The following is a 25006-nucleotide window of genomic DNA, read 5'->3' on the forward strand; positions in this document are numbered from 1 at the left end:
ATTTACATAATAAATTAGACCAAACCCTACTACAATAATTTAACTCTAAATAATAGTTACAGTACTAATAACAGCAACATAAATTAAGAGTTGGGTCCAAAAATTGTAACTCTTAGGGACATGAACATGAGTTATGATTTTGTACTGAGAAAGGTAACCATTGGTTGGCAGAGTTTTGTGCACATAAAACTTCAGAATCTGCAAGAGGGAAGTTTGTGTAGTTTCAGGCGTGTTATCTTATTAGTTTATTTTTTTGTTACTACAGTACTTTAAGATGTGTGTGGTGTTTTTTACAGTGCATCCTTTGGTCATAAAATCTCTTAAAATCCTTAAACAGTGTCATCACAAGTCAATTTTCTGTGTTGGCTTGAAAATTCTTCAATGTCTACAGAAGAATACTTAGTTCTGGGTGTTTCTGGCTTGATTTCATTATACAACGGGGCTTTGCTTGTTCCCACGTGAGCACACAGGCTTGTGATCTGCTGACCTTTGGAATTTCGGCTATAGAGCAGAGCTGGATGTCCTCGCTAAGCAAACACATCACATATTTGAATTCCATGCTCCTATGGATATCTAATATCTCTCTCTCTCTCTTTGCCAATATTTAACTAGAGCCGTTTTTTGGGAATTCCCCTGCTGTGTTTATGCAGTGTTTACAGGAGTGTGTCTTCAGGCACACGGCAAGAATAGCAATTTCAGCTCACGCCCACTCTTGTGCTCCTCAGGGCCCAAATAATGTTTGACATTGTGTTAATTTTGGACTTTGCATCACAAAGGTGTAGCTTTCACAGATCCAACAACCCGCTTAACACACTCACCATTCCCTAACGTCAGTCCAATTAGAGCCACCATCCACAGCCATCTGCACCGTGACTCATCTGACTGTCATTTCACGCCATTTATAGGCCGTGTTTGGAAGGCTCCCCCTCAGCCTCGCCCCGGGATACCAGGCCTCCTCCTCTGGCAGTGTCCCCTGTTGGGGTGTGGCCTGAGGACGGCGATTTGACAATGCTGCTCCAATCTCCCAACCCCCTCACCCACAATGCACCATTACATTCCTACTACTCTCTCTCCATCTTCATCTTCCCCAGAGGTTTGGCCCTGTAACGAGAGGACTGGGTGGAGCATCTGTTCCCCGAGCATTTCCTTTCACCCGCAGGCCCTCCCTCTCAATCAGTCTCTTTTGATATACCCCCTCTGGCCACAGTCAGTCTCAATCTGTGCCATCACCACTCACCAACACACACACACTACAGACACACACTAACACTACCTCCCTCCATCTGAGCTGCGCCCCCTTTTCTATGCGGCCTTTTGATTATCTTGTGACTCCACTGTTCAGTCAATTTCTTAATGTCACCCTGAAAATGTTGCAGATGGCGATACCTTTGTTAGCTCTCCAATTGTGCATCATAGACTTGTGTATCGCTCGTGTATCAGCCTAAAATTTGCACATGAACACAGTAAACCAACAGCCAACCAACACGTATGTTCTGCACCTGCACCATGAGAGGAAATAACTCTCCATATAAGCAGGCAGCATATGTCTGTATTTGGCATTAAGAAAGGGAAGCTGGAAGGCCATAAAGACAGATTAAAGATGCTAGTTAGTCAGTTGGCACATTAACAACACAACCAGGCGTTGAAAGAGAAGAAAGAAGAAAGAAATCATATTTAATGTCCCTTGGTGAACAATAACACAAACAATTATGAAGTGTTTTTGTTTAAGAGCTCAGTGGCAAGAAAGATAATCTTACCTAAAATAAAAAGTTTGCTTTCACCCCCTCTTGACTTCAGCTCCTTGTTTGCTTTCTTCACGTCCGTTTCTCTTCTCGTACGCTGTGTTGAACTGCCAGAGTGGTTTCATTCACTGATGGGCTGTGCTGCTGATGCAATATGCTGAATTGGTGGGGAAAAAAGACGACTGGCGCCAATATGGGCCTAGGATGCTCACAGATGGCCTAACATTTACCGACTGCAGACCGTCAGCTTGGTGTGTCAGGGCCTTAAAGATACTGGCACTTGTACTGATATTGAAATTTTTGAGACAATACCCAGCTCTAATGTTCATAAAGAGCACGAAAAAACAAAGACAAATTCTCCGTATGTGTGCATGCTTACTCAGCCATTAAAGCTGATTCTGATTCTGATGAACCTTTTATCTCTGCTCTGTGTGTGTCTGTGTGTGTCTGTGTCTGTCTGTGTGTGTGGGTGTGTGCGTGCGCAGGTGAGAAGCAAGACAGAGCCGAAAGGGAGTCCAGATCACACTCATCAAACCTGTGAGATGCTCAGACTCAGACACCATCGGACAGGTCAGTACAAGTACTCCCCTGCACACTAATGCTAAGAAGCTGAATGACTGAGAAAAGTGGTTTTACTTCAGCACATTGTGAGGGGTATTAAATAACCTTTTAGGGGGAGAAAAAAAACAGTTCTTTTGACAAAAATGAAAAAGGTCTGGACTTGACCTTTTTTTTCCTACTGTCACAGTCCTCCAGCCTGGAGCTCGAACTTTCTTATTCCTCCTGAGTATGGACTCCTGTTAGGTGGTCTGAGTTGACATTTGAATGCTCTGTCTGCATCCTGAGAAGCTTGGCAAATTGGCTGCACTCATATTAGCACGTCACATATATACATGGAAAACACTTGTGATCTATGTGGTTTTCGTGCTCTGTAGAAACACTGAAGTCTGTTTGTAGGCAAATACCTCTTAGTCTGGCAAGAAGAAGCACAGCTGTGCAGAGAATTTACACCCTGTGGTGAAAATGTAGGTTAGTCATAATTACTTGAGAAGTGCACTTATATATCCAAAATTTATTTGACACCAGGAGCAGGTCTGAACTGTGTGTGTGCTTGTATGTGTGAAATGCTTTGTCACAAATGCATACCGGATACAGTGCAGTCATATGCAGGATACAGTTAGCATGGAGAGAACTGGTTACTGATTTTGTACAAAGGGATTTTCCTCTTGTGCAGAAACAGTCTGTCCTACTTACAGAGACGCCACTGCAGCCTAACCTGCTGTTCCCAGCTGGTGCTGCTTTGAAATACATCCCCCCTCCTCCTTCTCTTCTCCTCTCCTCTCCTCTTCATCTCTCTTTACTCCTCCTCTCTGAGTCTGTGCAGTAGGCTCCACCCCCTCCTGCACCCCCCCACCTCTCCTCCCCTGCTCTTTGAGCCGCGTCCTCTCTGCGTCAGACAGCTCCATTCATGAAAACTGTGACGTGAGCAGGTCTTCAGCGACCCGGTGACGCTGCCAGCCACCCACTCACATCCCAGGTGCTGTGGGAGTTAGAGGAATGTCCGACACTCTCCAGCCTCTGGCTCCCTCTCTCTCTGCTTTTCTTGCTGTTTTTCTCCATCTTGACCGTCAGTTCAGCCTCTTGCCCCCCTGCTTCTTTTTTTTTTCTCCATCCGTGCCTCAGAGCTGAGAGAGGACCATGGATCTGAGCTCTGTCTGCTGTGAGTAATCTGCTGCTGATGCTGTGTCTTTTCCATTCGTTTGAACGGAAGTGGAGGGACTCGTCCTCTTTGTAAATTTGTCTTAGATATTGTTTTCTTTGACTGTACTTGTGTGTGCAAGGAGACATTCACGTGCGTGCGCTGTTTGTGCGTGGATCAGCTGTGTCAGTGTTTGTTCAGCAGCAGTGCTGCAGGAGTGTGTTGAGCGGTCATGCGCCGGTGCGTGCAGGAGCTATTTTAGGCTCAGCGGTGATGCTGCTGCTGCTTTTTGATGCAGTACTTCTCAGTGCCCTCTGAAGGGCAGGTTGAAATGTAGGTAAAGGTATAGACCAACAAAACCCCCACCCTCCACCTCCCGATGGAGCAGCCAGATGATACTCTGAGGCATTGTAACGCTGTTGGTCAGAGATGACAGACTTTTCTGGGACACACGTGTATTGCGCACAGCCACGGGCATTTTAGTACGTGCACATAAACAAATCACTTTTTCCAGATTCTGTATTAGTTAACTCTGCCTCTGTCTTTTTCCATCTTCCCTTCCCCGCTTCATAATCTTTGACTTTTCTCCCTCACTTTGCATCTTTATCCATCTCTTTATTTGACTCAGCTTGACATCATGAAAGCACTGTGCATGCCCACCTCTGTCCTCTGCTACTAAGCATGTTTATGTAACTGCACAGGATGAGTAGCCGGCAGCCAGGCTTTAGAGGAGAGGAGGAGGAGCGGACAGCTCCATCCATTCTCCACAGAGCGGTTAAAATAATGGCTGCATATTCATATCCGTGGGGGGGTTTGCCATTTGGATTTTATTTCAGGAGCGTCTAACTTGGGGTACCAGATTTAAAATTAACACATAGATGAGATGCATGTTGCAGGGATAGTAAAAACCCTGGAGCTAGTAGAAGCACTAATGTGTATTGATTTCCTGGCTTTCTGCTGTGGTAGAGTCTGTCTTAAGGCAGAAGAAAGGACATGTAGTGCAACACTCACTTCCTCTCGATACACTCACATGCCCCATTTTTATTTCTTGCTCTGCATCTTGATTTATTTTCATATTACGTGCATTAAAAATGGTGTCTGTCACAGCCAGTCTCCTGCAATATGTTTGTCTGTTGTGTCACTTTTTGTGTGTCCGTCTCTCTCCTCGGCCCTTGTTGTCGGCGGGCCAGTCAGGCCGTCCCTATTAAGAGAGCACAAGGGGGATTGTTGTGGCAGCAGCTGCTCTGGTGTGCAGTGTTGTTGATTGTGTGTGTGTGTGTGTGTCTGTGTCTTCCTATATGTGTGTGTGTGTGTACTGCTGTCTCCTGGCCGTGCAGGGCAGACAGGCCCAGTTCACATGGAGCCGGCTCCTCTTGTGTCCTTTGTTGTCGCTCTGGGAGTCTTTCCCATTGGAGCGTGGTCGGTACAGTATCACGCCGCAAGCAGCCACAGCAGCAGCAGAAAAAGCAGTTTCTCTTTTTCCTTTTTCATGCATATTTAATTCATTTTCTTCACTCTCAATCTTTTAGCCACATAATTTCCCTCGCTATCTCCCACATTCATAACCCTCCATGTCCTTTTCTGTCCCTCTAATCTGCCTTTACTTTTCTCTAAGCCATTCTCTCCCTCCACTGTCTCCTTGGCCCCACCGTCCCTTTCTGTCTGTTTGCATTCATCATGTTTCTGGACGGATCTGGTTAGCATTCATACATAGAGCTCTACAAAGCTTTATCGTTAACCATCGCTAGGAACAAAGAGTCTGCCTGAATGAAAAAGCCGATATTGAAGCCCCTGTAAGCTTTTCAGAGCAGAGCGTGCGCGAAAGTTGCAGGTTTTTGGAGGCTGTGTGTGCTGGTTGCAGTGCCGGCTGCAGCCTCACTGAGAGGTTGGGAGAATGAAGCTGGAGGGGAGAGTGTGTGACGTGTCGATGGCGCACACTCTTTTCTTCAGTTATTTATTTTCTCTGATTCTGGCTGGTACCGGCTGAGGCTATTTGAGGCACAAGTTATGTGTGTGTGTTTGGAGTGCTAATGATTCAAAGCCATGTTAACCCTGAATTGTGTATTCCTCAAAAACATGTCGGTCAGCTGGAGTCTGTTTGTTGAACTCACTGTCAAACTAGGAAAACGCAATAGATAGCAATAGCAGTAGCAATAGCAGATAGTGATGTTTTGGACTTCAGAAGAAGACGCAGTTTTGTTTTTCTTTAATCTGGCAGTTTCATTCATCCACCTGACTGCCCTCCTCATGAGAAATACATCCATTCACAACACATTTTAGATGATCCCACCTGGCACTATCTCCTGTGGCCTCAGTAGCTTTGACCTTGTTCCTGTTTGCCCCAGCGACACCAGTCAAACCCTGAGCAGGCAGGCAGGGATTATTGCCCTGTGGCCTGCTTTCCCCTCCAGCCACCACCAGGTATTAAAGTCAGCTCAGGTGAGTCACCAGAGGGAATCAGAATATGATGAAAAAAGGATTATAGGGAAATGTCAGCCATGTGACGGCAGATGCCTGAACATCGTGCCAAAATTTGTTTATTTTCCCCTCCAACACTGTGCCCACACCAGCAGCAGATTATTACTTTCACCCACCTACAGCAGGCTGTCCAATCCCCTCTGGCAGGACTCACGGCCATGGTAGCAAGGGAAAGCTGATTTAGACATCGGCCCACATCCTGACAATCAAATCAGGGCTGTGCGGCTCTGTTGGCAGAGGCACGTTTCCGAAGTCTCCGTATTTGATGTCCGTGTTGCTAAATATGTGAAAATTCTGTCTGCTTCCAGTGACAATTAGGTTTTCGATTAGCAGTTTTTTCCAGATTTGTTTCATAACATTGTTTACTCACATGGCCATGAAAGTCCATAGTCTGCACTGACATAGGAAACAGATACCAGAGTCCAGCTGTTCAACTGTGACCCAGACTAACAGACACTCACATGTGAAGTGAGACTCCTGAGCTACTGATGGTAAGAGACTATTTGTTTTTATACCCTAAACGTTTCTTTTTATTGGTTAGTTGAGGTGCTGTTCTTACTGTCCTTTTTTTTTTTGCTCCATTTGTTTGAAGAGAGGAGGTCAGGAGGGATAGAAACAGTCTGGAGCATTTTCCTTTTCCATTTTCCTTGCGCAGTATCTGTGAAAAGATTTGACTCAGTCAGATTTAATATAAATCTGCAGGGCAGGTGTTGGTGGCTTGTGAGGCTGATATTTGTGGGGCTGAACACCATTTTTTTGTCTATAGAGCTTCAGTATGTAGTAATCAACAGCAAACATTTGAAGCTTTGCTGGGGGGTGGCAAGGACTCAGCCCATAGACTTGAAAACAGTTGAAGTAGCTTCTGTGATGTCACCTTTCGGTTTGTTGACTCCTTTTTTAAGCCTCAAGTTACACATTTCGGCTGCCATCTTGGAGGGATGGATCTGAGAACCCTAGCACTCAATCGACAGACAGCCTGCTCTCAATTATGTGTAACTTTTAGCCTTAATTAAATAAAACAGATTAGTTATATAAAAAATAACTTTACGTGCATTTGTCATGAAGGGAGAAATTAGCTATAGAGACCTTAACTTTTTTTTCTATTAAGCTGTAAACATGTTTATTTCTGCTGTTAAGCTGGGCATTTTAACATGGATGTCTATGTGGATTGACTGGCTTCTGGAGCCAGCCTCAAGTGGCTCTTCAAGGAACAGTAGTTTTTGGCACTTCCATGTTGGCTTCATTTTTCAGCCTTGGATGTTGCCGCTTGACTCAGCCAGACATTTCTCCATTTTCAGCTGATGTTAATGGTATAATGCTGCCACATTTTCAAAAAGTCTGGCACATTTCATGCATGTTTTTGATCCTCTGGGGTTTGGTTGAGCGAGGTCCTATCTATGCAGTTTTTTATTACATAATAATAGCTTTTTGCAATAATTCTTATAGATTTACATAAATGCTCACAATAGTAGAGCTTGAGACAATGTCTGAAAAAGCACTGTGAAAACTGAATATTTACTCAATGAGCAAATATAATCAAATATTCAGGTCCAGCTCGGTAGTTTTGTACCCATCTTCTCTTGAAGTGAAGACCTATAACGTAATTTTTTGTTAAAAATTATAAATTCTGGTGAAGGATTTACCCACTTTTCACTTTAAACAAAGTGAAGACCATTGTCTTTTTGTCCTTTTAAGAGCAACACTAATCTGCTCTTCCTATGTGACAGGCTTAGTAGATTCAAAAGCAACCTCTAGGCTTTTTGGCCTCTCCAAACCTGAGTGTTGGATGCGACTGAGTGTGACTGGTAACAGAAGGTCAGGATGGATGCTGTGTTGACATGGTAACGTGTGAATGATGAGGTGGGATAGCAGCTAAATTGGTTCTTTGTTGGTGGCTCAGCTGTCACCTAAAGGGAGGTTCCCCCTATGTGGCCCAGCAGGGCTTCCCTTAATGAGGAGCAGAGTGATGGAGACACAGATGACACTGCTGCTGCTGATGCCGCTGTGTGATTTTGATTGTGAGCATGAATGCAAAGTGCACACCCGGTACATGTTAAAGGTCTGTCTGTAGCTGCATTTATGTATTGTGGAAAGTCCAGCTGCTTTTGTGAAGCTGCAGTACTTTGAAACACAATCTGAACAACCATGTTGTTGTTAGCTGAGTGGCACAAAAAAAGCTCCCTTCCCCAGTGGATTGCTGGGAGTAGTGGGATTATTGGATCCTGCCGGACACGCCCCGGGAGTGTGTGGGTGTGTGTGTGTGTGTGTGTGTATGTGTGGTCTCTGAATCTGATCCTCCTGCACCACCAGCTGCCATGTACACACACACACACACACACACACACACACACACACGCACACACACACACACACACTCATATATACAGTAAAGTGTGCTACAGTAACAATATCACTGAAGCCTTCTCTGCCAGTACTCCACATCTATAAGAGTTTTTATACAAAGATGTTCTTACTATGATGCATTGTGCTACTGGCCATTGACATTAGGTCGCCTTTAGAGAAGCAAGAAATAAAAGGAAGTGTTTAGAGGATATATGGAGGGGGAGGGCTGAATAGGGTCTGTGTTTGTACAAGCTTGTCTCTAGAGCCCTGTAGAAGGATTAAAGGATCAGCCCCTGATAATTTCTCTCTCTTTCTCTTTAGCTTTCTCTCCCTCTTTCTTCTTTTCATCCACTCTACTGAGCATCTGCATTGTTTCCTTCTCTGAAGCGATATCTACTTTATGCATACATGTAACAAAACATATTAGAGCAGTGGTTACCCACTGGTCCAGCCACTGGGCCCAGATCTCTCCTTAGTCACTAGTTCAAGGTCTGCACTTAAGAGAAATGACCACATAATAGATTGTATTTGACCAAATGTAAATAACACGTGGGCTTAAAACTAAATAAAACATTATATTGCAAGAATAAAATGCAATTAGTAAAAACAATCGGTATTTGCCAATTTTAGTTTCCCTTTAAATTATTAATTTTTTTCTTTTTACTTTAAATTTTTTTTGATTTTAGCAATCTTTTGAATATTTTTTTCCTTTAAAATTTTTGTCAGTGATTTTTTATATTTTTGGCAATTTTTTTTCTCTAAGCATTTGGGGGATTTTTAAAGAAAATGCCTTCCGAACCCCTGGGCTCACCAAAATATAAACCACCAAAATGTTACCATTTATCACAACCAGAAAAAAAAAATTGTTGGATTTTTAGATTTCCGGCGGTTGCTTCGTATACTTTACCTGCGTCACACTGGGAGGCTCAAGAAAAAAAAATATTTGTAGCTTTGGGGAGGGTAAAAAAAACCCTAGCCACCCCCTTACACTGAAAAAATAAAGCACAGTCCCTAAGACCAATTTTTATTTTTGAGGCCACATAATGCCAAGAACATTGCAATAAAGTAGTTACAGCTCTTGAAAAAAACTCAGTTGTGATTCAGAATGGACCAGTGACCCACTTTTGGACCATGACCCACCAGTTGGGAACCACTGCATTAGAGAGACGGTCAGTGTGTCTTTTTGCCCAGTCACAGTCACTTTGGAAAGTCCTGTAAATAAAGCCCTGGGTCCTTCTTCATGAGGCGCAGACATTATTCATGGGTTTCTCTGCACATAGAGATCTTCCATTAGAGATTAATGGGAAAGAGCAGGAGGTCCGTTTCTTATTCTTAGCGTGAGATGCATAGACTCAGTCCTGATTCAGCCAGATAGAAAAGAATAAAGAGATTGGGTAGAGAGTGAAAAATTGTGAAATTGCGAAAATTATAATATCTGGTTTTCTGTCAGACTGTGCGATTTGTCATTATTTAGCATTATTTAGGTTATACGGGTTACTGTGTGTGCAGGCTTGTATGTGCACGTGCGTGCTTCTGTCCAGCCGACCACATCCACCCACTGCAACCAACGTCAGAAGCCCAGCTCCGAGAATCATCCGTGGGGTGGAATTACAGCACGGGCCTCTGCTCGCACAGCTCGATTGTCTCGGCTGTGGAAGGGACGGATTTATTGGATACCTGAGAGAGCATTCTCTCCTTCCCTGCACTCTCAGCAACCTGCTTAGAGACGGCTTGCATTATAGATGAGCTCCTGGCAGCTGCTACACTCTCACAGCGCTCAGGTTACCCCCCAGTAGATACACACAGATACAGTACATATGCATTCGCACAAACATGTAAGCAGCATCTGCGTGGACCAAAGGACTCAGACGTGTATCATATAACTGTGAGCATCTCAACTTTAAGCCCTGTCAAGAACTTTTAATCCTCTGTCGTTTTGTTGTCAAGTATTCAAAAAGGCAAAATGCCAAATAATACATCTATTTTTACACACACATGTTGGGCTCTGTTGGTGCTGAGCACTAAAGTTATCTGCATCAGTGAAGTCAAAGCTTTATTGTACTTTGACCTATGCCAAGAGTTAGAGCTGTGCGTACAGTCCAGTCTTTCCTGCAGAGAGCAACATATATAAAGATTGTTTCAAATGGACCCTCAGGAAACCTCCACGTAACACAGAGCCAGCTCACTGCTCTGCCTCTCTGTCTCCTCCCTCCTGGACTTTGATCTCCTGTTCCCGACTGTACACACTGTACAGCCTCTCACTATCTCCCTCGCTCTCTGCTTTCTCCTGCCCCCTCATACTTGATTGGATTTCTAAGGGCATGTCCTCCTGGGTTTAAAGGGGAGGAAGAGTCATTTACAAAGCAATTTATTCGCCGCTTTGTGCCGCTTTTTGCCAAGATTTGGAAAATGAGCGCAGTCAGACTGTGGATAAATGGCCATCTGTTTGTCTGAAAACACAGTGTATGCTATAGTTGTAACAAATTAAAGCCCCCAAGTGTAGGATTTTAACATTTCTGACTTTGGCAGCTCCCAGTGGTGGTGTTGAAAAGGACACCATGGCACACCACGCACTCATTTGAAATAGTCTGCAGTATCTACAGTATGTGCAACTTACTTCTGTGCAGACGTAAGAAGTAAAAGTTATTAGGTCAGGTGCCACATATCTTTTGACAGGTGTCTTTTTTGATGGGCACCAGGGACACTTTGATTCTAATCGTAAGTTAGATGAAAATACATCTTTTATGTGTAAAACACATAAAACGCATTTGGTCTCATATGCATATGGATTATGATGCAGATTTGGTTTGTATCCATGAGTGATTGAAATAGGGGGAAAACAAGATTTTGTATGGATTCCCAAAAAGCTAGAATCAGTCCTTCTTGCTGTTTTGTTTACTGTACAAGCTGCACTTGCTGTATGAACAACCCACCAACCCCCACTTTTATAAGAGGCATAGCATATTAGCTTAATATTATTATTTTTGAAGCACAGGATATTCAAGCATAAAAAAAATACTATCCATAAAGTTCCCCTCTGAGTTCAGTTGATGAAACCTGAAGCAGTTTTGTTCGCTTATGAAGACTGTGAGATGCTATTAATAGCTCCGAAAAAAGGTAGTAGGTGGACCTGAGTTAAGATTAATATGTAGCGCTGTATTATCCTCGTTTATCCTTGTTTAGTCTTTAAGCTGTTAAATTCTCTACAGCTGTGCATATATTTTTGCTTTGAGCTCATTTATCATGTTTGAGAAATATGTGTTTTTTGTTGTTGTTTTTTTTGCCTCAGGCTTTGGTGACAACTAGGTATGGACAATTTTACAATATGTACTTTTACATTACTTCAATTGATCAGAGATACAGTGGATGTTAAACCTTTAATTCAATCTGGGTGCATTTGGCCATTGTGGGCAGAGTTGCAAATCAAAGAGTGTCTTTAATAATGGAAATATTGGGTTTTTATTTAATTGTTCAACAGTTTGATAATTTCTTGTGATGATATATTGATGTTTCTTGTTTTTAATTTTCTGGATTAGCTAAAACACAGACACTCCTGTCTGGAAATAATGCCTATTAGCAGTTTCCCAATTAACATCTCTGAAAAAAAAATCTTTGTATGTATCAATATACACGCCAATAAACAGGTTGAGATGGTCAGAATCAGAAACAGAAATACTTTTTTGATTCCCTAGGGAAACTGTGGTACGTTATAGCCGCATCAATGTAAAGCATAGAGCATTATTATGAGGTGGAAATAAGAAGTATGTTCAATAAAAAATAGAAATATGTACAATATGCTTAGTCTAAAAAATTTGTATTTTTTTTTTTTTTTTAAATTGCATTGTGCTACATTACAGTCCATAAAACTAGTGTGTAATGTTTTAGAAAAATATGTGCATTAAACTTGTGAACAATACAGTAAATACATAATATGAATAAGAAATATGCACAATATGTCCATCATATATTATTATATGGTTTGACTCCTGGTGATTCAGTGGTTCAGGTAACATGCCAAGTATGTAAAGGGTGTAAAAATATGAAAATAAGTGCATTATGCAACATTACAGTGTATAAAACTAGTCTTAACTACAAGTCTTAATACTTGTCACATAAAGATACGTGTATTATGTTACAATGTACAGCACAATGTATACATGGAAAAAAATAAGAAAAGGAAATATGTTCAATACGTGCATCTTCTGTTATGGCATTGATTTTACTCCCAGTGAGTCGGTGACTGAAGTAACTAAGTATGTTTGTTTTGCAGCTGGCTCTGAGCCTGTGGTGGCTACAGCCGGCTGTGCTGGTTAAGCAGTGAGGATGGCCGGTGTGTGCCAGATGTTTTGCTCTCAGCGGTCCTAATACACAGCAAGACTTTTAATCCCTGCTATACTGTTACTGCTTCAAAGAGAACATAGTAAAGCCTCAGTTGTGTGTGTGTGTGTGTGTGTGTGTGTGTGATTGGTTTAGTCCAAGTGTTTCCCAGAAATTTCCCAGAATTGCATTACTTCTATCTACTCTGCGGTGTCTTTCACTCAGCAAGTCTGTCTCTTATGCTGTGATTTAAATCCGATCTGATATTTCTGACCTCCTTCGTCCTACACTGTTTGCAGTCCATAGTTAAAAATAATCATCATCAGTGTAAGCTCTCTCAATCCCAGATCTATGAGAGGAAATGAGATGATTTCTCTATGTGGAAGTAAGAGGGCCCCATGGCAACAGCTCTAATCATGTTTATGTTGTATCAAAGGTGTCTACAATCATCCAAATGGATTTAACTTCACTTTATTTTAATCTGCATTTCAGTTTGCATGGACTTCATAATTTAGTTAACCTGTCTCTCTTTCTCTGTTCTTTATCCATGTCCCCGCTTTGCAGGTGATTTCCAGCATTCAGACCAACAAGTGTGCTAGGACGCGCCCCACTCATTGCTACTGGGTAGCCCATGCACATGCACGACACCATGGGTAGCTCCCCCGAGGTGCTCTCTTGGACTTCGTGCCCCAGTCTGCTGGTGGGCAAGCTGAAGGAGGAGCTCAAACTCACCGTGGTTGGGGACGGCATGAAGAAATCAAACTCGCCCAACTCCCAACACCAGCCTCCCCAGGCACCTCCATCCAACTTACCTCCTCAGATTATCACAGACCTGGCCCCGCCGACACACCTGCCCGTTCCCCTGCAGACGCTGCAGACACCCGGGCAGGACGAGGACTCGATGCTGGGGGGTATAAGTCCCCCAAACACAGCCTTGAGTGTGGACTCTACACGGAGCGAAGGTGGGCACTTTGACAACAGCGTGCTCCAGCTGCAGGAGCAGGACCACGAGGAAGCCGTATCGCCGGCCTCCTGTGAGCACGGAGGATGCGGCAGTGGGATGGAGGAGCAGATGGGGGAAGGGGACTGTCCCATAGATCACAGTGGAGAGGGGAGGCAGAGCCACCCCCATCACCCAGATGACATCAAGCTTCACTTTCACAGAGCGGGGCCTGGGTCGGGCGGGTTCCTAGAAGGGCTGTTTGGCTGCCTTCGGCCAGTCTGGAACATCATCGGGAAGACATACTCAACAGAATACAAGCTACAACAGCAAGGTTAGTTCCTGGTCTTTCTGCATGGCATCAATTTAGTAAACTAAATGCTATGTGTTTAAAGAAGTATTTCAACAATATAAAGAGGGTCCTCACATAAAACTAGTCTGTCTGTGCAGTAGGATTGTGCCATGTCATGTTTTTAATGGTAATAATATGATTTTAGTTATGATAGGAAAAATCATTATTATGATAACGGTAATATTTCAACTGAAGTAATGACGTCATACCTTTACGCATGGCAACTGAGAGTGAAATAGCTACTGATTACTGTCAACATATGAAACTATAACAAATATTTTGTTGCAATTGTATGTTCATGATTTTTTTTTTATTCAGTATTTTTGCTATATCATTAAAAATATCATTGTTGCAAAAATACCCTGAAATACCGTGATATTACTTTAGGGCCATACTGTGAACCCCTACTATGCAGTAAAAGGATTCAAATACTGTTAAAAATGGTATTACATGAATAGAGAAAAAAAGCAAAAGGACTGTAGCATTCTCTTTTGCCCAAGAGGTAAAAAACCTACAACTACCAGAATGCACTGGGAGGCATACTGTGCAGGACACAGTATGTCTTCCACTTCCTGTTCACAAACTTTCTGTTACAGCTAAACGGGGCCTAAAATATGTTTGTGATAAATGTTATGTATTGCCCATTTCTCTCCTAAAATGTAAAACATACAAACAGTATATATATGTATTATATGTGTGTGTGTGTGTATGTGTACATGCATTTTACATTTTAGGAGAGAAATGGGCAATACATACATAATAGCATAATGCTGATTGATAATTAATGAGTAGTTTAACTGTTTGAGGGTCTCTTGATCCAGCTCTGTGCTCTTTGTGTCCGCAGTGGCAGGCAACACAAACATGCACAAGTAAAGCCTGTAGTTCAAGCAACAGCTGGAGAGCCGGTGAAATTCCCCTGGCTGAGTTTTGTCATTGGGGGAGGAGGGATATCTAGGCACTGGTTAGATGGCGGAAAGTTTACCACAGTTCATCTCTGCATACTACCCACATTTGATTCAAAGCTGGTTGAAAATGGGCAAAGTATGTCTTTAATTCAAAAAACAAGCTTCAGATTCCCTTGCATTTCCCCTGATGCAGTCTGAAACTGTAATTGAATAGCCATCCCAGCTTCACTATATCGCCGTTGTGGGTGAAGCTATACAGCTGTCAGTTTCAATTAAGGTCATGGTTAAGGTAGACTCATGTTGCTGCGGGGCCGCCTGCACAGGCTGGACGCAGAGGCTGTAGGATACGAGTTAGGTCAGACAGAACTGGGCTGGGTCTTGTGGTTGGTCAGCTGATGTCCAAATGTAATGGGCTGCAGATTTCAGCAGCTTCTCCTCTACGCTGGTTTCAAACCACATAATGAGGATGGAACAGCACATGACTCACTGTGTGAATATCCAAGATGGTAATAGCAGTTGTGCAAAGGGCGTTTATTTTTGCTCTGTATGGACAGAAAATATGATATGTAGTGTAAACTGTGTTGGGTGTGTTTTTATGTGCTGTGACTCCGAGAGGCTGTTTTCACATGAGGATGGTTGTAGGAGACTTATAGTACATAACATTTATTTTGAATGTGATGGTGTTTTTTCTCAAGATAGAACAACATAGAAATGTTTTTTTAATGGAATAGATTGACATTTTCCTTTTCATTTGCACTTCTTGCTGTCACTGTGAGGCTGCCAGACAGCCAGTGGAGACTCGAGAAAGTGACTGTGCTAAGCAGAAAATACTCCCAGGAAAATGGCAAATTATTATTTTTACAGTTTGGTTTTGTACAGATTTAACAAAAAAGAAATAAAGTGTTTATTTGTGAGCTGCAGCTGTGCTGGTTGACAGTTTTGTTACCTTAGAGGCCCTGACACACCAAGCAGATGGTCAGACGTCAGTTAACGTTGGGCTGGCAATGATCGTCTTTCGCCCTAGCCACTGCGGTGTATTCTGCAGTGGTGGCCTACACTTGCAATAGTCGGCACTAGTCCGGTAACTGGCTAACTAGCATCACGACTGTCTTCTATTTTCCCTTTTTAAATGACGAGTGCAGACTACTGCCATCTGCTGTTATGGAGAGTTATGTCCTCTCAGGCAGGTGCAGAACATATGTGCTTAATGGCTGTTGGTTGTAGTCTTTGCTGTGTGTTCATGTGCAACTTTTTGCCTGAGACACACAGGCAATGTGAGGTGATGCAACAGTTGGCTTTTATCATTCATTCATTCAACCTTTATTCAAATCTTGAGGAGTCTTTGAGGGCAAGCCCTCATTGTCAATGACGTCGAGAGCAAAGAAAACACAAAGAAAGACCAAATTACCAACTACAAAAATAGGACGAATACAATTAACAGTTACATTCAAAAGCAGAGTAATTGGTAATCATAGTTTTAAACTGGCCCATAGTAACTATTGTGTTGAGTTTGAATGCATGTTGTAAGATGTTCCAGGTAGATGTAGCAGAAATACTAAATCATCGCTACTAGTTCTTTGATGTCAGTTTGGTTTGTCTGGGTCTTTAGAGCTGTGGTAGCTGTTTCCTCACATTTCCTTCCAGTGACTGGTATCAGTCAAATCACCAAACTCTCTGCAGCTTATTCCTCAAAAATATTGAACTGTACCTTTTTTTAATTTAAGTCTTTATTTATTTCAATATAATAAAACAGACAATGTTGTTATCTGTATTTGTACAACATCAAGAGGCCTGTGTCAAAGAAACATTTTCATAACAGCCAAAATAAACATTTAGCAGTTATAGCCATACATTTAGATCATCAATGACCCAGCAATGTTGTGAGCTAAAAAGTCTGATGACCTCTTAAAGGTCTCGCCTTCATCTTTGACATGGGTAACATCTGCCCATATACCATTTCCCTTTTTTTAACACCCCAGAGAGGTAGAGATAAACCAAAATAAAGTAAAATGAAATAAAATAAAATGCTTGTAGCAGTCCAGGAGAATCAGTAAACAAGAAGTTAAGAGCGTTCCCTCAAGTTACCATTCCAACAATGTATCATCTCAGATGCTCTGAACTATACCTTTAAAGAGTACACGTGACAGCACACAATGAGTATAAATGGGCAAAATAATGCTTAAGATCAAAATTAAACAATCATACACAGTTTTTTAAAAAGTCAGAATAAAAAGCTTTTGTTTTGACAAAATGTAACATACTTGTTTCCAGACATGTGGGAGGTTCCATTTGAGGAGATTTCAGAGTTGCAGTGGCTCGGCAGCGGCGCACAGGGCGCTGTCTTCTTGGGCAAGTTCCGCTCTGAGGAAGTGGCCATCAAGAAGGTGCGAGAGCAGAAGGAAACGGACATTAAACACCTGCGAAAACTCAAGCATCCAAATATCATCAGCTTCAAGTAAGTCAACAGCCACTTGAGCTGGTGGACCTCTGATGGTGTCCATATACATATTGAGGTTTGTCATCATCGGTATCCTTAGTCTATAAATGTGTTTCCTATGTTTTTTCCCCACGTAGGGGTGTGTGCACCCAGGCGCCGTGTTACTGCATCATCATGGAGTACTGTGCACAGGGCCAGCTGTACGAGGTGCTGAGGGCGGGGAGGAAAGTGACCCCCAGGATGCTGGTGGACTGGGCCTCAGGCATCGCCAGCGGCATGAACTACCTACACCTGCACAAAATCATCCACAGAGATCTTAAGTCTCCCAAGTGAGTTTTTCCTGGTATTGTAAGTTTTATAGCAGCAAAAGTAATGCTTCCTACTGATCTACAAATAAGTACAGTATGTTTTCTCACTATTATGCAGGAGCCCATGGGTGCTGCGGTCACATTCTTAAAGCTGATCAGCCTTGTTTAAGGTTTTTTTTAGCCCACAGCAACAACAACAATTCATTCTTTCAGTGCTGAGTAGTCTGACATTAACTCAAAATGCCATTCTCAGAATTAATAAAAGCTAGCTGCTTCTACTAAAGAGTAAGACACAGTGTCCTGTCTCATCCTGCTCCTCCTCTGCACACTGTAGCCCTGTTTCTCTAATCAATATCATCATGCTGCAGCACTGCCAAACACTGTATTAGTCAGCAGAATGATGGCGGACTGAATGTGCTGGAAAGGTCAGCCTCATTCAGCTAATGGGGTGTTTCAGATGCAGAAATGTGCTTCTGCAACAGCCGTTTAGGCTCGAAGATTGAAATGCAGCACAAAGAAAATCAAAACCCTCTAAAGCCACTGGAGAATTGGCTTCAGAAAGTAAAAATGCATATATGATATTAAAGTTCAGAGTCTCATTAAGCAGCAACAAAAATCTGAGTGAAAATAAATATTCATAACTACTAGAAACCTTAATTAAAAAACAGGTAATTTTACTGTTTAGACCATTTCTCAAGACTGTGTAGGCAGATCACACTTTGACTGATCACAGTAGCATTACACTGACATGTGCTACAGATCACCGGGGATAAATGTTAGCAACATTCAAAAGTTAGATAACCTTTAGTATTATCTAATTATACTCAGTTGCTTGTAACATATAGCTTAACTTTATGTACTGTTAGCAACGTATGCTATCAAATCTCCATGGTCGGTACATCAGAGACATGTGCTGTCTAGAGAGGGAGAAAGTGAAGTGCAGTGAGAGAGGGAACCGCTCCTGCTGCAAGATGTAGCCAATTTGCAAAAAGCCATACTGGCTTTCTGGGCAGGATTATTGAATTGGTTTTGGGGGATAATGAATTCTGCACATGCAGGAGTTTTTGTGGGCAACTAGACCACAGCTTACCAAAAACGTGGCCTACTGTTTCTGCAAGTCTACCACAGTTGGAAAATAAAAGAGTGACACGCTGTCATCTTTATCCACCAGTGAAGATCTAAGCACAACCAGACTCAAACCCAATATCAGGAAAGTTTACAAAAGAATAAATCCAAAAATTTGTATTTACACTAATTTCTAACACATTTTAGATGCTTGCTGTTATGTACATAAGGCCCCTAAATTACATAGTTAGTCAAGGCAAGTTTATTTATATAGCACATTTTGGCAATAAGGCAATTCAAATGGTTTTGCACAAAACATCACAAGCATTAAGGAAAAATGCAAAAGAAACACATTATAAAAGGACATTTAAATATATTTAGAAACACTGTTAAAGAGCTAGACAATAGAAAATAAAAACAAGACTCAGACTGGTATGACATGCATGAATAAAAGTTGCATTGTAGTGTAAGAAATGAATAAATATTTGATTTAATAAAAGGCAGCAGCAAACACAAAAGTCTTCAGCCTTAATTGAAAAGTACTGAGAGTTTTAGCAGACCTGCAGTTTTCTGGGAGTTTGTTTCAGCTACGCTGTGTATAAAAAAGAAACGCTGCTTGCTCCCTATGTTTAGTTTTGACTCTGGGGATACAAAGTAGACCTGTCCCAGATGACCTGTTCAGTCTGGACGGATCATACTGTAGCAGAAGGTCAGAAATGTCAGAAACAAGTGTGTCATAAACCAGCAGTATTATTTTGAAAAGGATTATCGGAGAGACAGCCACAGTAAGAAGTCTGTTATGGGTTTTAGTTTCCAGTGGTTTTAAATCCAGTGGAAATGTCACAGGATAAAAATGGCATTGGTCTGAGTGGTTTAACCCAGGTCATCTGACCTTGATTAATGTCAGTCTGACACTGCTTAGTTTTAATATGAAAGGATAAACAGGGGGTTTTGTAATTACTGTACAGTTGGTGTAGGTTAGATTGTTTGTTGTGGTCCTTTTAGTCAAACGGTTTGACTTTGCTAACACTTCTCTGTGTTTGCTGTTTTTGTCTGTTTTTAGTGTTTTGGTCACCCACAACGACACTGTAAAAATCTCAGACTTTGGAACCTCTAAAGAGCTCAGTGACAAAAGTACAAAGATGTCATTTGCGGGTACGGTGGCCTGGATGGCCCCAGAAGTGATAAGAAATGAACCTGTGTCTGAAAAAGTAGACATCTGGTGAGTACTATGACAAACATTTTTAGAATAAAAAGTAAAGAAGTCATGTGTTGATGTTGCTGTAAGGAGAGCTGACTCTCTTTGCTTGTGTGTTATAGGTCATTTGGAGTTGTGTTGTGGGAACTTCTGACAGGGGAGATTCCCTACAAAGACGTGGACTCCTCGGCCATCATTTGGGGTGTCGGCAGCAACAGTCTTCACCTTCCTGTCCCGTCCACCTGCCCAGATGGCTTTAAAATCCTCATGAAACAAACCTGGTGAGTGTGGATCATATATTATGTTTAATAACATCGTTGTCCAGCACATATATTAGAATATTGCTATAAAAAAAGGATTTGTGCCATGTTTATGAGATAAAAACATCAAGAGAAATGTTAAATACACATAGCACAGAATTGCCTAAAAATAGATTCTTGCTATTTTCATCTTTCCTCTCGTCTCTCTGTTATTTGCTGATTCCAGGCAAGGAAAGCCCAGGAATAGGCCTTCGTTTCGGCAGATTCTCCTCCACCTCGACATTGCCTCTGCTGACGTCCTCGGAGCTCCTCAGGAGACCTACTTCAAGTCTCAGGTTGGCGCTAAAACTGCAAAACACAAAAACATTCGCTTTGTTTAAGTCACAGGGTTCTGTACACTTGATTTCTTAAGTTTCTTAAGTTTTGATTTCTTGACTGTGCACTGACAATAAATGTGGTACATAAGCCTTAGACAGTATTGAAATGTCCTAGCTTATATTGGACCTCATGTACTAATGTCTTCCTATGTTTTTTCTTAAATTTATTCTTAAGAAATGTCTACGTCAGATTCATGATGTGCTGTTAAGCTGCAGAATTGTTCATCTGTGTTCCTATAATCATAATGTCATTGTCCTAAAATTAAATTGCATGTCAGTTGATCCGAATTAGCATAGGTAAATGCCCAGCCAGTCCTCATACAAAAGCATCAGACTGCAGTGTTGTGTGCTACCCGTGTTGTCTGAGAGCAGATGTCATCTTTTTGACTCTGTCCATCCATATCACAGGCAGAATGGAGGGAAGAGGTGAAGAAACATTTTGAGAAAATCAAAAGTGAAGGCACCTGTATCCACAGGCTGGATGAGGAACTGATCCGACGCAGGCGGGATGAACTCAGGTGTGTAAGAAAGGAGAGTCAGAAGGAGATGTGACCGCTTAAAAGAAACTAAGCACTAGTGAATACGTTTCAATCCATAGCTCCTCCTGAATTCAGAATTAGTGCTGTATTTTTAAAGTTGTATTCGTGCATTCATAGAATTATAAGAATGTTACAAACATAGAGACAAAGGGTGAAGTTTTGTCTGTTACTATTTTTGACATATTTTAGAAGAAATAAAGATGGATAGCATTAGCATACATCCAAAGAAAATGGGAAAAAAAAACATAGATACAAAACAAAAACAAACAAAAAAACTCTTAGAGTCATTGATTGATGATGATGATGAGTTAGTGATAATGTATCAAAGCTATTCTGTCAGTTTGGACAAGGTTTGAATGTGTTTCTGTTGAGTCTACATAAAGTTGGTGCATCAGTTATCCCCTGAAATTGGTGATAACAACATATCATCCACACACTGTAAAAAAAAATTGAGTGTTGATCGCTGTTTAATGTGTCTAGTTTTTTCCAGATTAAAGAACTGCATTACTTGTGTATTTCAACAGTAATTTAATTACTTTTGCACAGATTTATTTCTTAAAGAAGAATGTTGTCGGAAATGAATATTTGTCTGCATTTCCTAAAACACTCTTAGGCATGCACTGGACATTCGGGAGCACTATGAGAGGAAGCTGGAAAGAGCCAACAACCTCTACATGGAGCTCAGTGCCATCATGCTGCAGCTGGAGGTCCGAGAGAAGGAACTAATGAAGTATGTAAATAAATCCTTTCTCACAGTAGACAGCGGCTTGCTTTACTGATGTCCTGCTCCTTTCCTTATTATATTTCCTTTCCTTATACTTGGGTGTATACTACAATTTCCTTTTCATTAAAGGCATTTCCTGTAATGAAATTATTACAATGGCCTGTCAAAACAACTGACTGCATATTCAACTAGTTTAAAAAAAGTCATTGTTTTGAGTCAGTTTGTAGTCACGAGAACAATAGAGCATTTTTGAGTCACATTGCAAACAATTAGCAGACTTTTTTCACATATCCGCCTAAGCTTCTGAGGCATTGACTTGTTTTTGCTCAAGAATGTCTCAAGTAAAAAAGACTTTTTCCTCATTGTTACTGATTCCTTGAGCTTGTTTTTCACCTTGTAGGATTTCTTCTGAATAATGCCAGCATATGTTGTCTCGTGTGTTTTCTACCCCCACACAGCAAAAAAAGAAATTAAAATGGAAAACCAAATTACTAAAGACGTCAAATTTAAAGGAAGATAATCTGCATTAGTTTCAGACGCATTTATATAAATTTGTACACCTTACTTAATTTCTTTTAGAATTTGTAGTAATCAAAGTTTAACTCTATGAACTAAATTTAAATGCTGTTCACCATCTGATAACTCCAAACTTATTCTGCCACCCCTAAAGGAGAGAGCAGGCAGTGGAGAAGAAATATCCTGGGACCTATAAGCGCCATCTGGTCAGACCCATTGTCAGGTCCAACGCTGTAGAGAAGCTCATCAAGAAGAAAGGAAGCATGTCCCACAAACCCGGGATGCCGCCTGCTAAAAGGTTTGAACTGGAACAAATTCAACAGCTATTTGTAAAAGACAGTCACATTTTCAGAATCATCTAAATGGGATTAGTATAAAAATGTAACCATTAAATAGGGGGCAGTTTTCAGTAAATCAGTTTTCTCAAACTTGACAACTAAATGGGTCCCTTTGTATTTCCTGTTGCAATTTTTGTTAATTCAGTGGCTGACATAAAGTAAACAGGGACCAATATCAAATATCTAAAAGTCAGTCCTTTCAGTTTATTTTCTGTTTATCAGTATTTAACGTAAAGTTATCCGTCATGTTTAAGAAAGAAAAATGTATATAAGAAGATAAAGTGTTTGATGGATATGTGTTTGGTTGTCTCAATTTAAAGAGATTTACCAAAAAAAAAAGACAAAAGGCAATGGTGTACTGCTGCATTCGAAATTCTATACTGACAACCTGTTCAGTACACTAGAATAGTATGTGAGACTTTTTTTTAGTATATTTGAAACCTTCATCTAAAACCACGATTACATGAATTGCATACTATTTTCAGCAAAATATTACATTATGCAAACTGTGAATAAATATCCCACAGTGCCATCCGGTAGAGGACAACCTTCATAACAGACAACCGCTGATAGCGACGAAGACACTTCTGTCACATCAGTTACACTTCAGTTTTAGTCTAACTATCAGATTCAACTTTGCTTCAGATACATTATGTAAATGTTGGCGAATGCATGTCTTTCAGGCCAGACTTGCTTCGTTCTGATGGCATCCCCAGCCTCGACCCTCTCCCCTCGCCCTCACCTCTATCAGCAAGCCCGAAGATCTCCACGCCTCCTGGCAAAGCCCGCTACCGAAGCAAGCCTCGTCACCGCCGGGCCAACAGTAAAGGAAGCCACAGCGAGTTCCCCGGGGTGTTGAAGCCTCTTGCTGGGGCACCAGAAGACGCCCAGTCTCTCCAGGAGCAGCCATTCCTCCATCACCACCACCATCACCCACCTCCAGAGGGGCCCTTCCTTCCCTTGAAGGGCCGCGAGGAGGCCGTTGTCAACTGTGCCAACAACCTGCGCTACTTTGGCCCCGCCGCTGCCCTCCGTAGCCCTCAGACAGACCACCTGCAACGGCGTGTTTCTGGCTCTAGCCCTGACCTCATATCCACAGCTGTGGATGCAGACACACGACAGCGGACTTCATCCACCAGCTCCAATCCTGTTCCAGGTGCTGGTTCTTTGTGTCCCTGCTGCCAGGCTCACCCGTTCCCCGGCTGCTTACACTGTCAGGAGACGCCGCCGGCATCAAACCACCCAGAGTTACCCCATTACTCCCTGCTCAACACCCAGGAGAGCACCCCATCCTCTTTAGGGGCCCCCAGCAAAGATCCTGCCTCAGACGGAGAGGCCACAAAGAAGGCTGAGCCACAGGAACAAGACGTGTCCCAACGCACTCACACTCTGCTCACCGCTCTGCCCCGCACTCTCAGACCTCTCAGGAAGGTGAGCAAAGCCGGTGGCATCACATCAGGGGGTCTGTGGTGTGTGTTTGTGTGGAGGAAACTGTGAAAGATGATGGCTTAACAGCTGCAATTGCTTTTTTTACAGGGTGGCGATGAGTCATCTGAGGAGGAGGAAGGGGAGGTGGACAGTGAAGTGGAGTTTCCAAGGAGACAGAGGTAAAATACAGCTGGTCGTTTGCCACGTTCACCATCACTGCGTTACAGTTACATCATGTGGTGCAGCAGAAGAAAATTACAGACCACTCACCGCATCATCACCAGAATAATCATCATAGTTTGTATGAAGCAGTCTGAAAGGTAACAACTGTACAAAAACAGTATTTTTTATCTTTCCTGTGCTCCGTCACAGACCTCATCGCTGTATGAGCAGCTTCCAGTCGTACTCCACCTTCAGCTCAGAGAACTTGTCAGTGTCTGACGGAGAGGAGGGAAACACCAGCGACCACTCCCACAGTGGACCCCTGGAGAGGCTGAGCGCCAGTCAGGAGGAACACTTGGATGAGCTACTGTCACACACGCCGGACATCCCCATCGATATCTCCACCCAGTCAGACGGCCTTTCTGACAAGGAGTGCGCTGTCCGCAGGGTGAAGACCCAGATCTCGCTGGGGAAACTGTGCTCCGACGAACACAGCTACGAGGTCAGTACTGTGGGTGTGTGTGGTCAATGCAGGAGCCCTGACAGGCAAGTGAGGAAACAAACTCTGGTGATCCATTTTCCAAGTATAGGTAAAACAAAGGTTTTGCCAGGATAATTTTGTAAAGTAGCTTTTTTATTTTTTTTTTAACTGTAAAACTCAAGGAAAAAAGTTTTGCCAGGTTCTTTTTTCTAAGTTACTTTTTTTTCATTTGTAAAATGGGTGACATAAAAAGTTTGGTGTGTTTGATGTTGTAATACTCATGTCAGCTACAGGCTGAAGTGCACCACTGCCATATGTTGTAAAACTAAAAGCAATTATATTTTCTCTCAGGTTAGCTTGAATGTCTCCATGCACTCTGTCAGTCTAGGGCTTGTAC

The 25006-nt window shown here is 42.2% G+C and overlaps 1 protein-coding gene across 2 annotated transcripts in view; it reads left to right on the top strand.

The window, feature by feature from the left end:
- si:ch211-45c16.2 (mitogen-activated protein kinase kinase kinase 13) overlaps positions 1-25006 on the top strand; it is a 40157-nt gene that overhangs the window by 11450 nt on the left and 3701 nt on the right. The window contains exons 2-14 of one of the 2 annotated variants that reach the window (XM_042494642.1): positions 2228-2312; positions 13144-13853; positions 17048-17231; positions 17351-17542; positions 19650-19808; positions 19907-20065; positions 20271-20379; positions 20830-20939; positions 21574-21690; positions 22355-22498; positions 23222-23969; positions 24075-24145; positions 24339-24630. In XM_042494642.1, coding sequence (XP_042350576.1) covers positions 13211-13853; positions 17048-17231; positions 17351-17542; positions 19650-19808; positions 19907-20065; positions 20271-20379; positions 20830-20939; positions 21574-21690; positions 22355-22498; positions 23222-23969; positions 24075-24145; positions 24339-24630 — 2928 coding nt within the window. In that variant the 5' untranslated portion in view covers positions 2228-2312; positions 13144-13210. Of the gene's footprint in view, positions 1-2227; positions 2313-3408; positions 3463-13143; positions 13854-17047; positions 17232-17350; positions 17543-19649; positions 19809-19906; positions 20066-20270; positions 20380-20829; positions 20940-21573; positions 21691-22354; positions 22499-23221; positions 23970-24074; positions 24146-24338; positions 24631-25006 lie in introns of those variants that run through there. The other variant, XM_042494643.1, reaches the window with a different exon arrangement.

This window comes from Plectropomus leopardus, chromosome 10 (assembly GCF_008729295.1).
Source record: "Plectropomus leopardus isolate mb chromosome 10, YSFRI_Pleo_2.0, whole genome shotgun sequence".
Lineage (NCBI taxonomy): Eukaryota > Metazoa > Chordata > Actinopteri > Perciformes > Serranidae > Plectropomus > Plectropomus leopardus.